Source organism: Barbatula barbatula (genome assembly GCF_947034865.1).
Source record: "Barbatula barbatula genome assembly, chromosome: 22".
In the NCBI taxonomy this organism is placed as follows: domain Eukaryota; kingdom Metazoa; phylum Chordata; class Actinopteri; order Cypriniformes; family Nemacheilidae; genus Barbatula; species Barbatula barbatula.
In genome coordinates, this window is record NC_136785.1 from 13274013 (window position 1) to 13288909 (window position 14897).

Here is a 14897-nt window from a genome sequence, read left to right on the forward strand (position 1 = left end):
TTGTACACATCACTCTGTAGAGAGTGTCAAAAGACTGTTTAGGTGTGAAAAGGGGCCGTCTGCAACCCAGTTAAGTTGTCTTGCAGTCCAATGTGAGAGAGAGAGAGAGAGAGAGAGAGAGAGAGAGAGAGAGAGAGAGAGAGAGCGAGAGAGAGCGAGAGAGAGCGAGAGAGAGCGAGAGAGAGCGAGAGAGAGAGCGAGAGAGAGCGAGAGAGAGCGAGAGAGAGCGAGAGAGAGCGAGAGAGAGAGCGAGAGAGAGCGAGAGAGAGCGAGAGAGCGAGAGAGAGCGAGAGAGAGCGAGAGAGAGCGAGAGAGAGCGAGAGAGCGAGAGAGCGAGAGAGACAGAATCACAGGACAGAGAGAGAGAAAGATAGAAAGAAAGAATCACAGGACAGAGAGAGAGAGAGAAAGACAGAATCACAGGACAGAGAGAGAGGGAGAGAGAGAGAGAGAGAGAGAGAGAGAGAGAAAGACAGAATCACAGGACAGAGAGAGAGAGAGACAGAGAGAGAAAGAAAGACAGAATCACAGGACAGAGAGAGAGAAAGACAGAATCACAGGACAGAGAGAGAGAGAGAAAGAAAGACAGACAGACTCACAGGACAGAGAGAGAGAGAGAAAGAAAGAAAGAAAGAAAGAAAGACAGAATCACAGGACAGAGAGAGAGAAAGAGAGAATCACAGGACAAAGAAAGACAGACTCACAGTACAGACAGAGAGAAAGAAAGACAGAATCACAGGACAGAGAGAGAGAGAGAGAGAGAGAGAGAGAGAGAGAAAGAAAGACAGACAGACTCACAGGACAGAGAGAGAGAAAGAAAGAAAGAAAGACAGAATCACAGGACAGAGAGAGAGAGAGAAAGAAAGAAAGACAGAATCACAGGACAGAGAGAGAGAGAGAGAGAGAGAGAAAGAAAGAAAGAAAGAAAGAAAGACAGAATTACAGGACAGAGAGAGAGAGAGAGAGAGAGAGAGAGAGAGAGAAAGAAAGAAAGAAAGACAGAATCACAGGAGAAAGAAAGACAGACTCACAGTACAGACAGAGAGAAAGAAAGACAGAATCACAGGACAGAGAGAGAGAAAGAAAGAAAGAAAGAAAGATAGAATCACAGGACAGAGAGAGAGAGAAAGAAAGACAGAATCACAGGACAGAGAGAGAGAGAGAAAGAGAAAGAAAGAAAGAAAGACAGAATCACAGGACAGAGAGAGAGAAAGAGAAAGAAAGAAAGAAAGAAAGACAGAATCACAGGACAGAGAGAGAGAGAGAAAGAGAAAGAAAGAAAGAAAGACAGAATCACAGGACAGAGAGAGAGAAAGAGAGAAAGAAAGAAAGACAGACAGACAGAGAGAGAGAAAGAAAGAAGCACAGGACAGAGAGAGAGAGAGAGAGAGAGAGAGAGAGAGAGAGAGAAAGAAAGACAGACAGACAGACTCACAGTACAGAGAGAGAGAGAGAGAGAGCGAGAGAGAGAGAGAGAGAGAGCGAGCGCGAGCGCGAGAGAGAGAGAGAGAATCACAGGAGAGAGAAAGAGAGAAAGAAAGAAAGAAAGAAAGACAGAAAGACAGACAGACACTCACAGTACAGACAGAGAGAGAGAAAGAGAGAAAGAAAGAAAGAAAGACAGACAGACAGACAGACAGACAGACTCACAGTACAGACAGAGAGAAAGAAATAAAGAAAGACAGACAGACAGACAGACAGACTCACAGTACAGACAGAGAGAGAGAAAGAAAGAAAGAAAGACAGAATCAGGATCAGCTCGTACAAATGTCAATAATCATATGAATCTCTGATCTACAGTTCGCTCTGAATAAACCTGTGAGTTGAGACAAATTGATGTTTGTGTTTATAAGGCACCTGCAACGACACTTTGACGACTGTCGACAGAACCGCATCCACCTGTTCGTGTTTATGTCGAGGCCCAGCGACACTGAGCAACAATGTTACAGCTCCTGAACCTCACACATCTTATACACGTTTCCATAGGAACTTCGCGTCATCGTTTTTAAACCTAAAGTCGCGCCAAAAGACAGTGATGCGCTTCAATCAGTCTTCATCTGCAGCAGCTGTTCCGCCATCCAACCCGAAAGGAAACTTTCGACCGTCGCTGAGTTTTTCGCTTTCAGGCGAAAAGCCGTGACGCTTCTGCATACGTGTTGTTTTATATTCGTCACTTCTTTAAGATGCACAAAGCCTTGAAGAAGTATTTTGTAAACATGGACGAGTATCTGGCCAGCATCGGACTTTACCGAAAGATGATGGCGAGAGACGCGTCCTGTCTGTTTCGAGCTGTTTCTGAACAGGTAAAGTGACGACATCAGCCCACGCTTGAAAATAACGCCGCACTTTGTTTTGTTTCATTGTTTTGTTTCATAAAACGTCAAAATACGTATCGGAGAGGATGGCTGGTGATGTAGCATAGGCTACGTTAAAATACGCCATGAGTAACATGTCTCCAGCTCTGTGCCGCCTCACGTGTGTGTCGTGTTTTGACAGTATTGTGTTTTAATGATGTTTTTGTGTTGTCGCAAGCTTTATTATTCCCAAAACTACCATCCGAGAATACGAAAAGAGTGCGTCAGGTTCATGAGTGCGAACAGATGCAACTTCGAGCCTGTGAGTGACTTCAGACCTCTACAGAAGCATGCGAGCGTCGTGTCATTTTGTCTTCGACTTTGTTTTATTTGATGTCTGCTGTGTTACTGTGTGTTGCAGTTTGTTGAAGGCTCTTTTGAGAAGTATTTGGAGCGTTTGGAGGATCCCAAGGTTTGTGTTCATGCTCTTACTGGATAACAGAAGCTTACAAGAGGTGTCTTGGATTGAATGGACTTTAAAAGTTGACTTGTTGTTTTTTAGGAAACTGCAGGTCAAGTGGAGATCAATGCTTTGTCGTTACTGTACAGGTATGCACACAAACATCTGTTAACTTTCAGGTTGGACCATTTCAACATCCTCTTCAATATGGTTACAAACTGGAAAAAGGCACAAAATATGTCATGGATTGTCACCAATGATGGACGTACAATTGTGGTACTACTATATATATACTAACACGAAGACATTTTGAAGAATGTAGGACAGCAAACAGTTCTGGAGCACTTTTGACTACCGTTGTATTTTTTCCTACTATGGGAGTCAATGGGGGTCGAGAGTTGTTTGGGTATAAGCATTCTTCCAAATATCTTTCTCTGTGTTAACCAGAACAAAGCAATGTGTACAGGTTTGGAACCACTCGAGGGTGAATAAATGATAGAATCCAAATTTTGGGTGAAGTATCCCTTTAAAGTGAACTTTTTGATAGGGTACAGCCCCAGTGATCGCTTTCGTACCGTTTTTCTGACGGTGTACAGTCAATAACTCCACATTACACGATTTTAGTCCAATTTTGCCGGATTTGCATGTCGTAAGACATCGTAGATGTCAAGATTCAATCGTGTCATCTCGTATAGTTCGCCATAGTATACGACAACCAAAACCGCTCCGGCGAGGTTGCACGACAAAGACAAGCATGTTTAATATTTTCCCATGTCGCTCACGACAGACCAATAGACGCACAGCACAGAAGCGCGAAGCTCTTCTGTACACAACATTCAAACATGTTATGTTTATAAAGATGGTTTTTAAACAGTCTTTTGTAATTGTGGAGGCGAGCTATCTGTTACATTTTTCTCATGACTAAACATAACTTTACCTCAAGTTCTCTCTGTAGAATGGACAACTGTACCAGTATGGGTTGCAATCCAGGAACGTGTCCACTGTTGGGATTTCTTTCTTTTTGTGCGCTTTCCGGAGGCTAAAACAGCCAGTACAAAACGTGCTGCCTCAATTCCCATATCTATGGATTATTTTTATACTGCACCCGCTTCTTTACGAAAGTCACTCACTATAGTGACGCCTACTCATTGACATCACATATGCAGTCAACGTCACCCATGTCCTCAAAGACGAGAACCCGTTCTTGTCGAGAGGACACGCATAGTCTGCCACTGTTTTTTGCAAAGTCAAATTTCAAAATCTGACACCTTGACATCGTAACAGATGAAATCGTGTCATCTGGAGAGGCCATTACTGTAAAGACCCACTGATGGGCCTTGAAATGTGCGTCTTTCTTTGATGTGTTAGGGTGGGATATATTGAGTGACTCCTCCCCCTTTTATTATACACAAGTGTTTAGGCTGCATCCCTTCAAAGGCCAGTGACATCACCACGGCACGACAAACTCGGTCCTGAAATCTCCTTCAAATGCGTCCTTGTGAAATGCAGGATCCATCAGATGGATCCTTCACGGCCTCTGCCATTTCAGCATTCAGTTATAAGCACAATGAAAATTTGTGTCTTAATTCTAGTGTAGTTCTTTCACATTATACGGAGTGATTTCGATATACACCACACTTTGTACAGGGGCATTGTCATGCTGGAACAAAAGACTTAGTTTGTATTCTCCATGTTTGGAGGATAAACCGTTCAAATATTATTGCAGTTATTTTTTTACAAGACTTTTGAACCCATGTCTCCTGTCTTTTGGGCCAGGCGGTGCTTTGTCATTTATAGGTATCCAGGTAAGCCACCGACAGAGATCGCAGAGGAAGAAAACTTGGCTAAGGTATGAATGTCAACTCCACATTTCACATTCAAAGTGTATCATGATCCAGTTCAAACTGTGAATAAAATCAAAATATTGGTGAGCAAAACCAGATGGATAAGTGCCGAGGCCTCACCAAAATATTTTTTTAATCTTATAAGAGTTTCAAACTGTGAGAGACCAAAAACGTGAGGACAAAATAATCCTTGTTCCTATAATGTGTGGTACGCAGCCACGAACAGATTTTCATGCAGAGTCCTTACTGTAAACACATGACATCTTGCAAATTATCTCCATTTTTGGAATAAGTTATTTATTTCACTGTAGGCTTTGTTATATAGGTGCACATCTATTAAACAAATGTGTACATATAACCTTTTATGTGATTTTATTTAACGTTGAGAAATTGCTCAAGCAGCATCGTCTAAAGCATTTAAGGTGGCACAGCACTAGATAATATTTGAGTTGCAATAAAATTGTTGTATTTATGTCTTCACAGTAATTAAAAAAAGAATATTAACACAGTTTTGTGAAAGATAGCTGCTGTCATTACGGCTCTAAAGATGATCTTATCAGATTTTCACCCTCTGACTCCAACCACTACATCACTTGCACATAGCCTGTTTTTTATTGCAATTATTTGTAATTTCAATGATAGTGTTTGTAATGCTTTTGACAGAAAATTGACAGAACAAAGAAAAGGGTTTGTTGAAGTGATAACTACAGTTGTAATACTTCTGTCAGCTGGCTTTCTAACAGGGTATTGTTTTGTTCCACGTGACGATCAACAGCGTTCTTGTGTTTGTCCTCTGGGTTTCCCCACACATCAGGATTTATGATCTTAAATATTCAACGTGTTGAATATTTATGATTTGCGTTTGCGGCGTCTCCGAGGTTTTTCCGATTAGCTTCATTCGCTTCAAACACACATCACACCACAGAGAAATCTGATAAAATCATCTTCAGAGCCCTTTAAGATCATCTGGACTTAACCTAGGACTGTAGGAAGTGCAGAAATCCGTCTTGCCTTGTGGTGAGGCCCCGGCATCAGGCAAGATGTCTGACTGATGTATACAGTCATCAACCTCAAATGATTTTTTTCGCATGTGGGAATGTGGCATTTTTCTAACTTAATGCCAAAACTTACAAGTTCTGTTATTAGCATGTAGTCTTTCATTTTTGGTGCCTTTAAGCTTAATTGACATGTTATGCAAACTAGGGCTTCACTAATCGTAATTTAATCGTGATCGCGATTTATGCTTCCCACAAATTAACAGAACATAATCAAAATAAAGTTGACATAATCGTTGTGATGATGTTTTAAAAGCACAAAACTTCCTCCGATGAGGTCAGAAAATAATCGCAAAGCTTGTATCCTGCCGTTCTAAAGAAAATAAAAAAGCACAACAGTTTTTCACTGCGTTTGTGCTATTTTATTACTTTTTGCAAAAGACACAGACGAACATTCATCACTGTGAAATGGGAGTTGCAATTGACTCTGTATCGTCATGATGTATATTCGAGTGAAACGGCTTCTTAAATTAGGAAAGTGTATGTCGGGGCTTTATTTTGCCCTTCATGTTCTGAATTTCGCCCCACAGATTCTGCTGTGTTGCTCAAATAATGGTCACTACGACATTGTTTATCCTAAGAACTATCCAGTGGATGCTGCAGTATGTCAGGGTGAGTTAAGCAAGCTTTGTGAAGTGCAGTCGTATACATTTTGTCCTGTTGTTGGACTGTAGCGTGTTGTACCTGTTATGTTTCTCAGCTCTGCTGTATGAGCTGTTATACACTCATGTTCTGGGTGTTGAGGAGGAAGAGCTGCAGGTGGCTCTGGAGGGATTCAGATTAGGAGGCCGGCGATACAGAAACAGCCAGTCTATGTGCAGTGAGGACGCTTGCTATGATGCTCCAGAGGATCGTACTCCGAGGTCTCCTGCGTTCTGTCCTCTACCTTATGATCCTATAGCTGAAAATATCAATTTATGTGTTTTAAATGACTGTTTTATTTTAGAGAGGAATGGGAGCCGAGTGGTCCGAACCGATTGGAGGACAAAGCCAAAGCCGGAGCTGAGGACCAGAAGGTATTTGGAGGCGAAATTCATGTGATTTGGTCAAAACTGTAAATGGATATTTGATTGACAGGTCTGTCTGCCTCAGGCTGCAGAGGGGTCGGGCAAACTGGCTCTGCCGTACAAGGTGCTGAAAGCTTTAGAGCCCGAGCTGTACCGTAACGTTGAGTTTGACGTGTGGCAAGACAGTCGCAAAGGTGTGTTAACTCAGTTTTCTTCAGTTTTATCTGTTTTTATTTTCATTTTTTGGATGACTGCAGGACACTGTACTAATACTCGCTCTGAACTGATTTCAAGGGTCATATTAGGACCATTTCAAAGCTTTGGCACTTGGACATTGTTAAAAATGATTCCACATTTAAAACACCACCTACAATGTGAAAAGTCTTGTATCTATTACTGTAAGTGTGAATGTGTTTGTCATATACAGCCGTACAGACAGTTCTAAAATTCTCTTCAGGTTTTCTGAGTTTACGATTTATAGATGTGAGTTTAGGTAAAATAAAAAACTTAATTCTGGGAACAACTAAAAATGTTTCTACCAAATTTCAAATCAAATATGAAGTAATATTTGCATTTATTTGCTGAAAATGAAAACATGTGAAAATAACAGAAAAAGCTCTGTATTTTTTCAGACCTCAAATTCTGAGTTTACGTTCACTTAAGCAATACAACAATCTTATTATGCATTTAGGAAAAGTTCAAAAATCACTTTCACATTGCTGTTGGTCGACTTTACATCACTCCCAAGTTTTGATTTAGTTGAAATTCAACCGATACTGGACTGGTATGACCAAAATGCATCTAATCATGCTGATTTGGAACGGCCCATTTTTACCTGGGCTGTATATCAGTGTTTCTCCAGCAGGGGGCCTCAACAAACTTGCACTTACATTTAGTAATTTAGCAGACGCTTTTATCCTAAGTTAACTTCCAAACTGATGTCAAGATGACTTAAAATTTTAAAAAAAGAAGATATTTTCTACTGTCGCTTATAACTGGGATACAGCTTTCTTGTCATGCCAAGCTCTACCTTGTAAAAAGTAATGTTGTGTTACAGAGTTACAGAAGACTGACTATATGGTGTTTGCTGGGAGGCAGTACTTTTTGGGAGATAAGTGTCAGGTAAAAGACTTTGATGAGATGTGTTCATGCTGTTACAGATTATGGTGTAGCTTCTCTTGTTACACCTCATTGGATAAGGCTTATAACGTAACTTTTCAATGGGAATGATTCCTGTTTTTACGCACCTGACGTGTCTGCGTCTTTATCTTTCAGGTCCGTTTGGATCCGAAAGGAAAGTATTACAATGCTTTCATTCAGGAAGTGGGGACCCACACTACTGCTGTGACGGTATTCATTGAGGAGCTTGGGGAAAAGTGAGCTGTGCAAATCCACACTCGCACAAACACGTCTCTGAGCATCTTTAAACACTTTTAAACTCTTTTCCAGACATCTGGTTCCTTTGACCAATCTGAAGCCAGTCAATCCAGTGCCAGCCTGGAACATCACACCAAGCAGAAAAGGAGGCTCCTACAACCATCCAGAAGAGCTAGGTCTTCTAATTTTGATCTATCAGTAGCAGACACACAAAATTATCCACAGGGAACAGCTCTGATAATGTGTTATTGCTGGTCACCCGTGCTATTCATTTTAATGCAGACCCTGAGCTTCGTGGGCGGCGGCGGTTCTTCAAGAAGGCTCGTGGTAAGGAGATGTTGATGGCCGTGTCCTACAGCCGTCCTCAACCTGGGCTGCCCCCCCGACTGCAGCCCGGGCCAGGTAACAATTATCCTATGCGGTCTCCTGGGATGCACGGGCCTGCTCCGCCTCCAGCAGGTCTGGCTTATGAACATTACAGACCCCACCCACAACCCAGACCACCACGAGGATACGGACCACCCAGGTTAGACCTTTGGTTTCTTGATGTCTGTAATGCATTTCTCGAGGATAAATATGCATTATTTTACGTTTATGTGTTCTTGTTTTGTTTTTTTCGCTCTCGTCATGCCACCTCTGTTGTTGTCAGAAGTTCGGCCCGATTCCTGAACAGGCACCACTTTATCGGACCAGAGATGGCATATTACCCCAGTCCAAGCAAGCGCTGCTACCAGAGTTTTGATAACTATTCGTTCAGGTCTCGGTATGAAATTGCGTTTCGTATTGTTCAGCTGAAAATGTAATTTTTCAGCAGATGGAAACAATATAAGAAACACACTTTGTGTGAGACTTATGGCGTCTAATACAAAGCAAAGAAAGTAAGAAGAGATGCCTATGTGCAGGAGAAGCCGACGGCAGATGCACTCGCTGAATAAAGAGTGCATGAGGTGTGTTCCTGAGCCGGGTGAGGACAGCCAGGATATGGAGGGAAGCATCACTTTCTATGAGATCGAGGAGACCGATGAGAGTGCCTATACACCAATACCAGTGAGACATTCAGTGCTCCACCAGTAACGTCTGAGAATATTTGGGCTTCGTATTGGAATCATCTTGTTTTTTTTCCAAAGGGCCAAGCGGTCCCCAGTCGCATGGTTCCAGGGGCCACTGCTTACTGGGTACCAAGAGTCCCAAGTCCTATCCCTCCCTCAGGCAAACAGCCCATGACATCATCAGAGGAGGACCCTGATGAAAGGAACACAGCTGGTGATCAAGGTAACCAACTGACACAACAGCGGTGTCCAAATAATACCACAATAACATCGCATCTTTACAGTAGATGGTGCCCACGCTCCTTCCAACGCACTTGCGGTCAGATTTCTTTCAGTTGTTTTTCATTCACACCTTCATGTGGACTTGTTAGTGCATTAATGTAGCTAATAGGGGTGATTTGTCTCTCGATGGTTCTCATAATTCTTATGTAGACTTGAAATAATCTTACGACAGGGTTATTCACAAAACATGCATGCAGCCAATTTCAACGTATCCATGATTGCCACTTAATGATCATGCTTTTATACATGTACTGTATGGTTTAGAAACCTTGCCCCAGAGTGTACAACCTGGAGAAGATTAACCCAGGTCAAGAAGAGAAACTTCATCATGGAGATTGTTACTTTGCAAGGCTAACACACTAACTTGTGTGTAAAAATTCAATTTGGAGAGATCCCAAGTGGATCTTAAAAGAAAAAACAGTCAATCAGTCATGCATTGACCACTTTGGATCAGAGCCATTGAGAGAGAGAGAGAGAGAGAGAGAGAGATGCGCCAATGGAAGTTCACATTTTTTGCATGTCGGCTGATTCATGAAGCCTTCAGATAGTTCTCGGAAGTTATGTTTTCTGTTTAAATGGGTTAAAGGTTTACCTCAATTGGTCTGTTAAGTCCCAGCTCCATGCGTCACTAGTGCCTTCCGGGAACTATTTAGAGGCTCCATGAACTCCCATTGCTCTGTCTCTCCAACTGTTTCGTTTGAGTCAACCCGACGATCTCTCTCGATGGCTCTGCTCTGGAAGACGTAAACAACTCCGCTCCAAAAGAACTTTGCATTATGTTCAACCATTGTGTAGTGTTAAAAAAATAAAACGCAACTAACAGAACATTTTCAAACGAATCAAAATGATAAAGGAATTTCTTAGTATAAATTATAGATGTGAAATGTAAAAAACAAATAAAATTGTAACCGGAAGTGTTTCTGGAACTACATCTCGTCTACATCTTGTCTAGTTTTAGGTTGATGCAGATGATAGAGAGATTTGTGTGGAAGATAATCGATGATCAGAAATAATGTAAAATATGCATGTTGGTTATATAATGTTCAGTTTGTTAATATAAAAACTTGAACCATTATTTTTCATCGCGTTTCCTTTAATATCATGCAGCCCTATTGGTTATATAATTTCCAATACATTTTAAAAGGATTTAAATTGATTTTAGAAAACGAATACAGTCTTGAATATCGCACTATTTAGCATGCTATCGCATTTTTCTTTAATGTCGCACAGCCCTATTTTAATGTAATACTTAAGTAAAATATCCACATGAAAAAACAGGATACTGAAGTATTTGTTGTAATGAACGTCCAAAAAACTGTATTTTAAAACTTTCCCAAGAGTAAATATTTGTGAACACCACAGTATTACTAGGCTTTTAATCCCACTGGGATTTCAGACACATTTTATGTATCAAAAATAGTGAATTATTCCTAGGAATACGTATGTTTGCCTGAAAATAAAGGCTTTTTGAATATGAAGATGTTACAGTATGTAAGTGCCAGGATGTGCTGACTTTAATGCTTTCTTTTAGGAAATTAATTTTGAATTGGCATTTACCCATAGTTATAATATAAATATAACAATAATAATGGAATACCAGAATGTTTAAAAAAAATAACCTTCATGTATGGTGGATGTTAATTGTAACCATTTGTTTATACGGTTTAGGTGATTACTCCGAGGAGTACATCTACTCCACCTCAGGTTAGTTCAGTAACTGCTGCCGTATCAGAGATATTTTAGCATTACGCTTTTGTCACTGTCTTGTGTGTATTGATATACGGACGAGATTCATTGTAATGTTGTTTTTCAGAGGCTGGATTTCAGAGCCCATCAGTATATGCTGCTGCAGCGGAGTCTACAACCAATTTGGTACTGAATGTTTCATCATTTGCTAAGCATGTCCTCCAGGATACTTGTACTGCCACTGACAGAAGAAAAATAGTCGTCTTCGATATAACATATCTGGCATGAAAGGATTATTAAAATGTCATGTATCTTGCAGACCATTCAAGAAGGAGGATCTCGTGCTGGTTCGCCACCAGAGGGCGTCGCTACCTACAGTTACTCTCAACAGGCACGACGTTCACACCGCTCCACGGCAGTTTGACAGTCAACAGATTTGTGTTGTTTAGCCTACTAGTTCTTTATACAAACTAATGGGATGTCTCATTCAATCCTCTTAGGTGGTCCTGAAGTCATCAGTCATCTCTTCCTCTCAGCCAATCAACTCAGCCCCAGCTGCAGTCTTCACCTCAAACTCCTCCCCTTCTTCTACTGGGAGCTCCCAGACCCCACCGAATCCCCTGCAGTCGGACGGCATCCTAACTACTGGACAGCCACCACCCCAGAATGTCATGGGCAGGCCTGGTATACAAAACAATCTGAAACCAATGAATTCCATTTACAAAGCGGCTCAGTAGTGTTGCTTGCTACTTCATTACTTTTGCAATGCCCAGACATACTCATTCTTGGGACTTATTTGCTAAAATAAGAATTTAATCAAGTGTTTATTTTAATAAAGAATACGCACTTTCCTCTTATTTTGCCTGCAGTTCCGTGGTTTGTGAATGAGCTGGGGGAGCCTGTTGCCATGGCACCACCTCCACCCTATTCATATGACCCCAATGGCAGTGATCTTCCAAGAGGTCAGACAAAACACACAGATTTTTCTAGTTGTCGTAATGTTTGTCATCTTTAATAACTTAGATTTTTGTTTTTCTCAGACTGCAAAGTGCTCCAATACTATTATAACCTGGGGGTTCAGGTAAGTTGCATGGAGATCCACCAAAAATGAAATTTCTAAAAATATATATTTAGCTGTAGAGGATAACCGAAATAACCTTGCTTTATCAAAAGGACATGTTCAAAACCTGTTCACGATTGTTTCTTCTGTGTAACACAAATAAGATATTTTGAGAAAAGCGCGAGTGGTTTTGTCCAAACAATTTAAGTTATATATAAATTCGTTTTTTGCGTCCGTGGTTTAAATCTATACAGTTAAACGCATTCTCAGCTGTAAATGAAGTCTTTTTCTGTTGCAGTGGTATCAGCAGACGTACTGGAACTCTATGGTGCACATGCAGCAGGTCTATCCACAGCCGGCCACGGACGTTCCATACCAGACGTACCAGAGCACCATCCCCATGGCCGACCATACCGTCCCCCAGGCCTACCCTGAGCCCGTCCGCTCGTGTCCGCAAGGAGACCCATCTAGCAATGGTCAGCAACCTTCCTCTTGTCTCACCACTAGCACCACAAACCTCCACACTGTCAACTGGCACATCCACCTTGAGTTAGTCAAACAGTCTGCCTCTGCTGTACACTCATACGCTCCTCTCCTCAGGCACCCCTCTGGTGATGGAGCCCCCTCCCACGGTGGTCCCCGGCACGGTGTTCTACCCCATGGTGCAGGAGCAGTGCGGCCAGCCACCCCTTCACCCCACCTACGAGCCATACGTGCCCATGCTTTCTACAACATACCACTACCTCACGCCCTGGACACCCGGTGCGGGCTCGCATCCGCGCGTCCACCACTCTACTTACTGCCCTTCCTCTTCTCACCCACCTGTTAATTACATCACCGCCCCAACCCACCCCACTCATTTGGCACACTCACAGTTCGTCTAGTCTTATTTAACTACTTGAACATGTTCTAGTTAGTGTTGTTCAGTTGTATCTGTACTGTTTTCAAGTTAGTGTTGTTCAGTTGTATCTGTATTGTTTTCAGAGAAAAATGGTTATTTAGGGTCCTGCAGTGTTAGTCATAACGTAAACCGAAAGGACGGATGTGCTTTTACCATCGCGCACATGATCTCAATCACAATCTCACTGTAGTGTAATAAGCATATATTGGTCTTTCCCCATTATTTGTGGATTTTAAAAGGTCGATTCTAAATTCTCTTCTCATTTGTTTTTACAAATGTATGTTCACAACATTTTCAGCATGCGGTAGTTTAGCAACACGCCCAGCAGTTCAAACCTTAGGAAACCATTGTTTGTTTATTTTCTTCTATGTAATAAAATCACCATTATAGCTGCACAAATAAAAGAGAAAACCACGTGAAATTTTTCAGACCCATTTTAAAGATGTGAAAGTCGTTTACAAAAACACCCACAGCATTATTTGAGTAACATGATGTAAAGCAGAATGAGGCAAACGTATTGCTTTGATCAAAGAATAAACAGTGGTTGAATTTTGCTTGCGTACTATTTGTGGTGCAATAGCGTGCAAGCAAATGTTACGTTTCGCTGAATGTTTGGAAGGAGAGTGACAAATTTGTAATCGCTTCACTCTGCCAAGTGCTAATAGTGGTTTAACAATAACATTGCTCTTATATGCATAATCGGATATTTAAAGTCGACCAAAAAAACTTTTGCAATTTCTGGTTAAGTTGACTGGTTTTTATGTAATTGTACATGTAGTTTGACACACTTCATAAGTGCAAACTTTCAGAAAATGGTAACTGAAATTCATTACCCAATTGTTTACTACGAAAACTATATGCAAATGCAAAATCTGTGTTCATCCAACATGAATGAAGGTGTATTCATGAATTCATGGATGAAATTTTATCCCTAAACAGATTTAAAAATGTGTCTGTAAACAAACTATAAAAAATATCCCACACCATATATTAAGTGCACCAAAACCTGCCCCTCTGCCAAAAATATAGAAAACATTTGTTGCAAAATAAATATTAAAAAAAGTTCTTGACAAGAAATTAAAATGTACTGTTGACACTTAACTGACAGCATCAATTGTTTGTCAAATTATACAAGTTAAGAGATTGCACGTGTTATTTGTGATGGATGTAGTCTTGCAGCCAGATGAAGACCAAGCATGAGGTACAGTTGTCTATACTTAGTGATTTTCTATACAAATTGTTTTAAAACTAAAACAAATCGTCTGCAAAGTAAACAAGTAAATATAACATGTCAATATATGTCTGCATTTGATTTCTTTAGCATATTTTAAGCATGTTTTGCCCTTAATAAACAATTAGAAGTAAGGGTATAATAGGATGCATATATTTTTGTTCATGTCGTGTTGCATGCCCACAATAACCAGACAGAATAGAGTCTAATGCGATGATGCTATATTGCACATTTCAAATGGACCGTTCACCTAAAAATATAATTTATAAACCCCCATGTTGTTTAGAAATTGTAACCTATATATATATATATATTATACTTTGAGAAGTGTTAGTTTGTGTCCATATCTTTAGGTACCATGTTGTTGGTTATACAACAATCTATGGGGTTTGGAATGATACATTTCATTGTTGGGTGAACTTTCAAATTAGCATTTATCTTAATTCCAATTCTGAAAATACTTGAACTCCAATGATTAAAAAACTTTAGGTTAAGAGGTGCAGTTATATATTTCTCCACAAACTAAGTCATTGTGTATTTTTCTCTTTGCACATTATCCATGACTGTCGATGAGAGCACAAATTAAAGGTGATGCGTGCTATTTTTCCCTCTTAGCCCAGTTTGACATGCAGACACAACGGGCAGGTCAGT

General features: G+C 40.8%; 1 protein-coding gene across 6 annotated transcripts; it reads left to right on the forward strand.

Moving 5' to 3' along the window:
- Positions 1–1755: 1755 nt before the first annotated feature.
- On the forward strand, positions 1756–14086 carry alg13 (ALG13 UDP-N-acetylglucosaminyltransferase subunit). 6 transcript variants are annotated; one of them, XM_079485876.1, is made up of 24 exons: positions 1756–2303; positions 2533–2616; positions 2716–2766; positions 2857–2903; positions 4531–4603; positions 6184–6265; positions 6354–6516; positions 6600–6669; positions 6746–6854; positions 7718–7782; positions 7936–8036; positions 8110–8213; positions 8320–8563; positions 8690–8800; positions 8940–9084; positions 9165–9309; positions 11037–11072; positions 11182–11240; positions 11374–11445; positions 11555–11738; positions 11924–12016; positions 12095–12135; positions 12413–12590; positions 12715–14086. In XM_079485876.1, exons 1-24 carry the CDS (start codon positions 2184–2186, stop codon positions 12996–12998), a joined length of 2661 nt encoding a protein of 886 aa, XP_079342002.1. In that variant the 5' UTR covers positions 1756–2183; the 3' UTR covers positions 12999–14086. The 6 variants fall into 6 exon arrangements, with proteins under 6 accessions (XP_079342002.1, XP_079341998.1, XP_079342000.1 ...); XM_079485872.1 differs by having other exon boundaries at positions 2032–2303; positions 6731–6854; positions 8687–8800; XM_079485874.1 differs by having other exon boundaries at positions 2035–2303; positions 6731–6854; positions 8690–8794.
- The last annotated feature ends 811 nt before the right edge of the window (positions 14087–14897 follow it).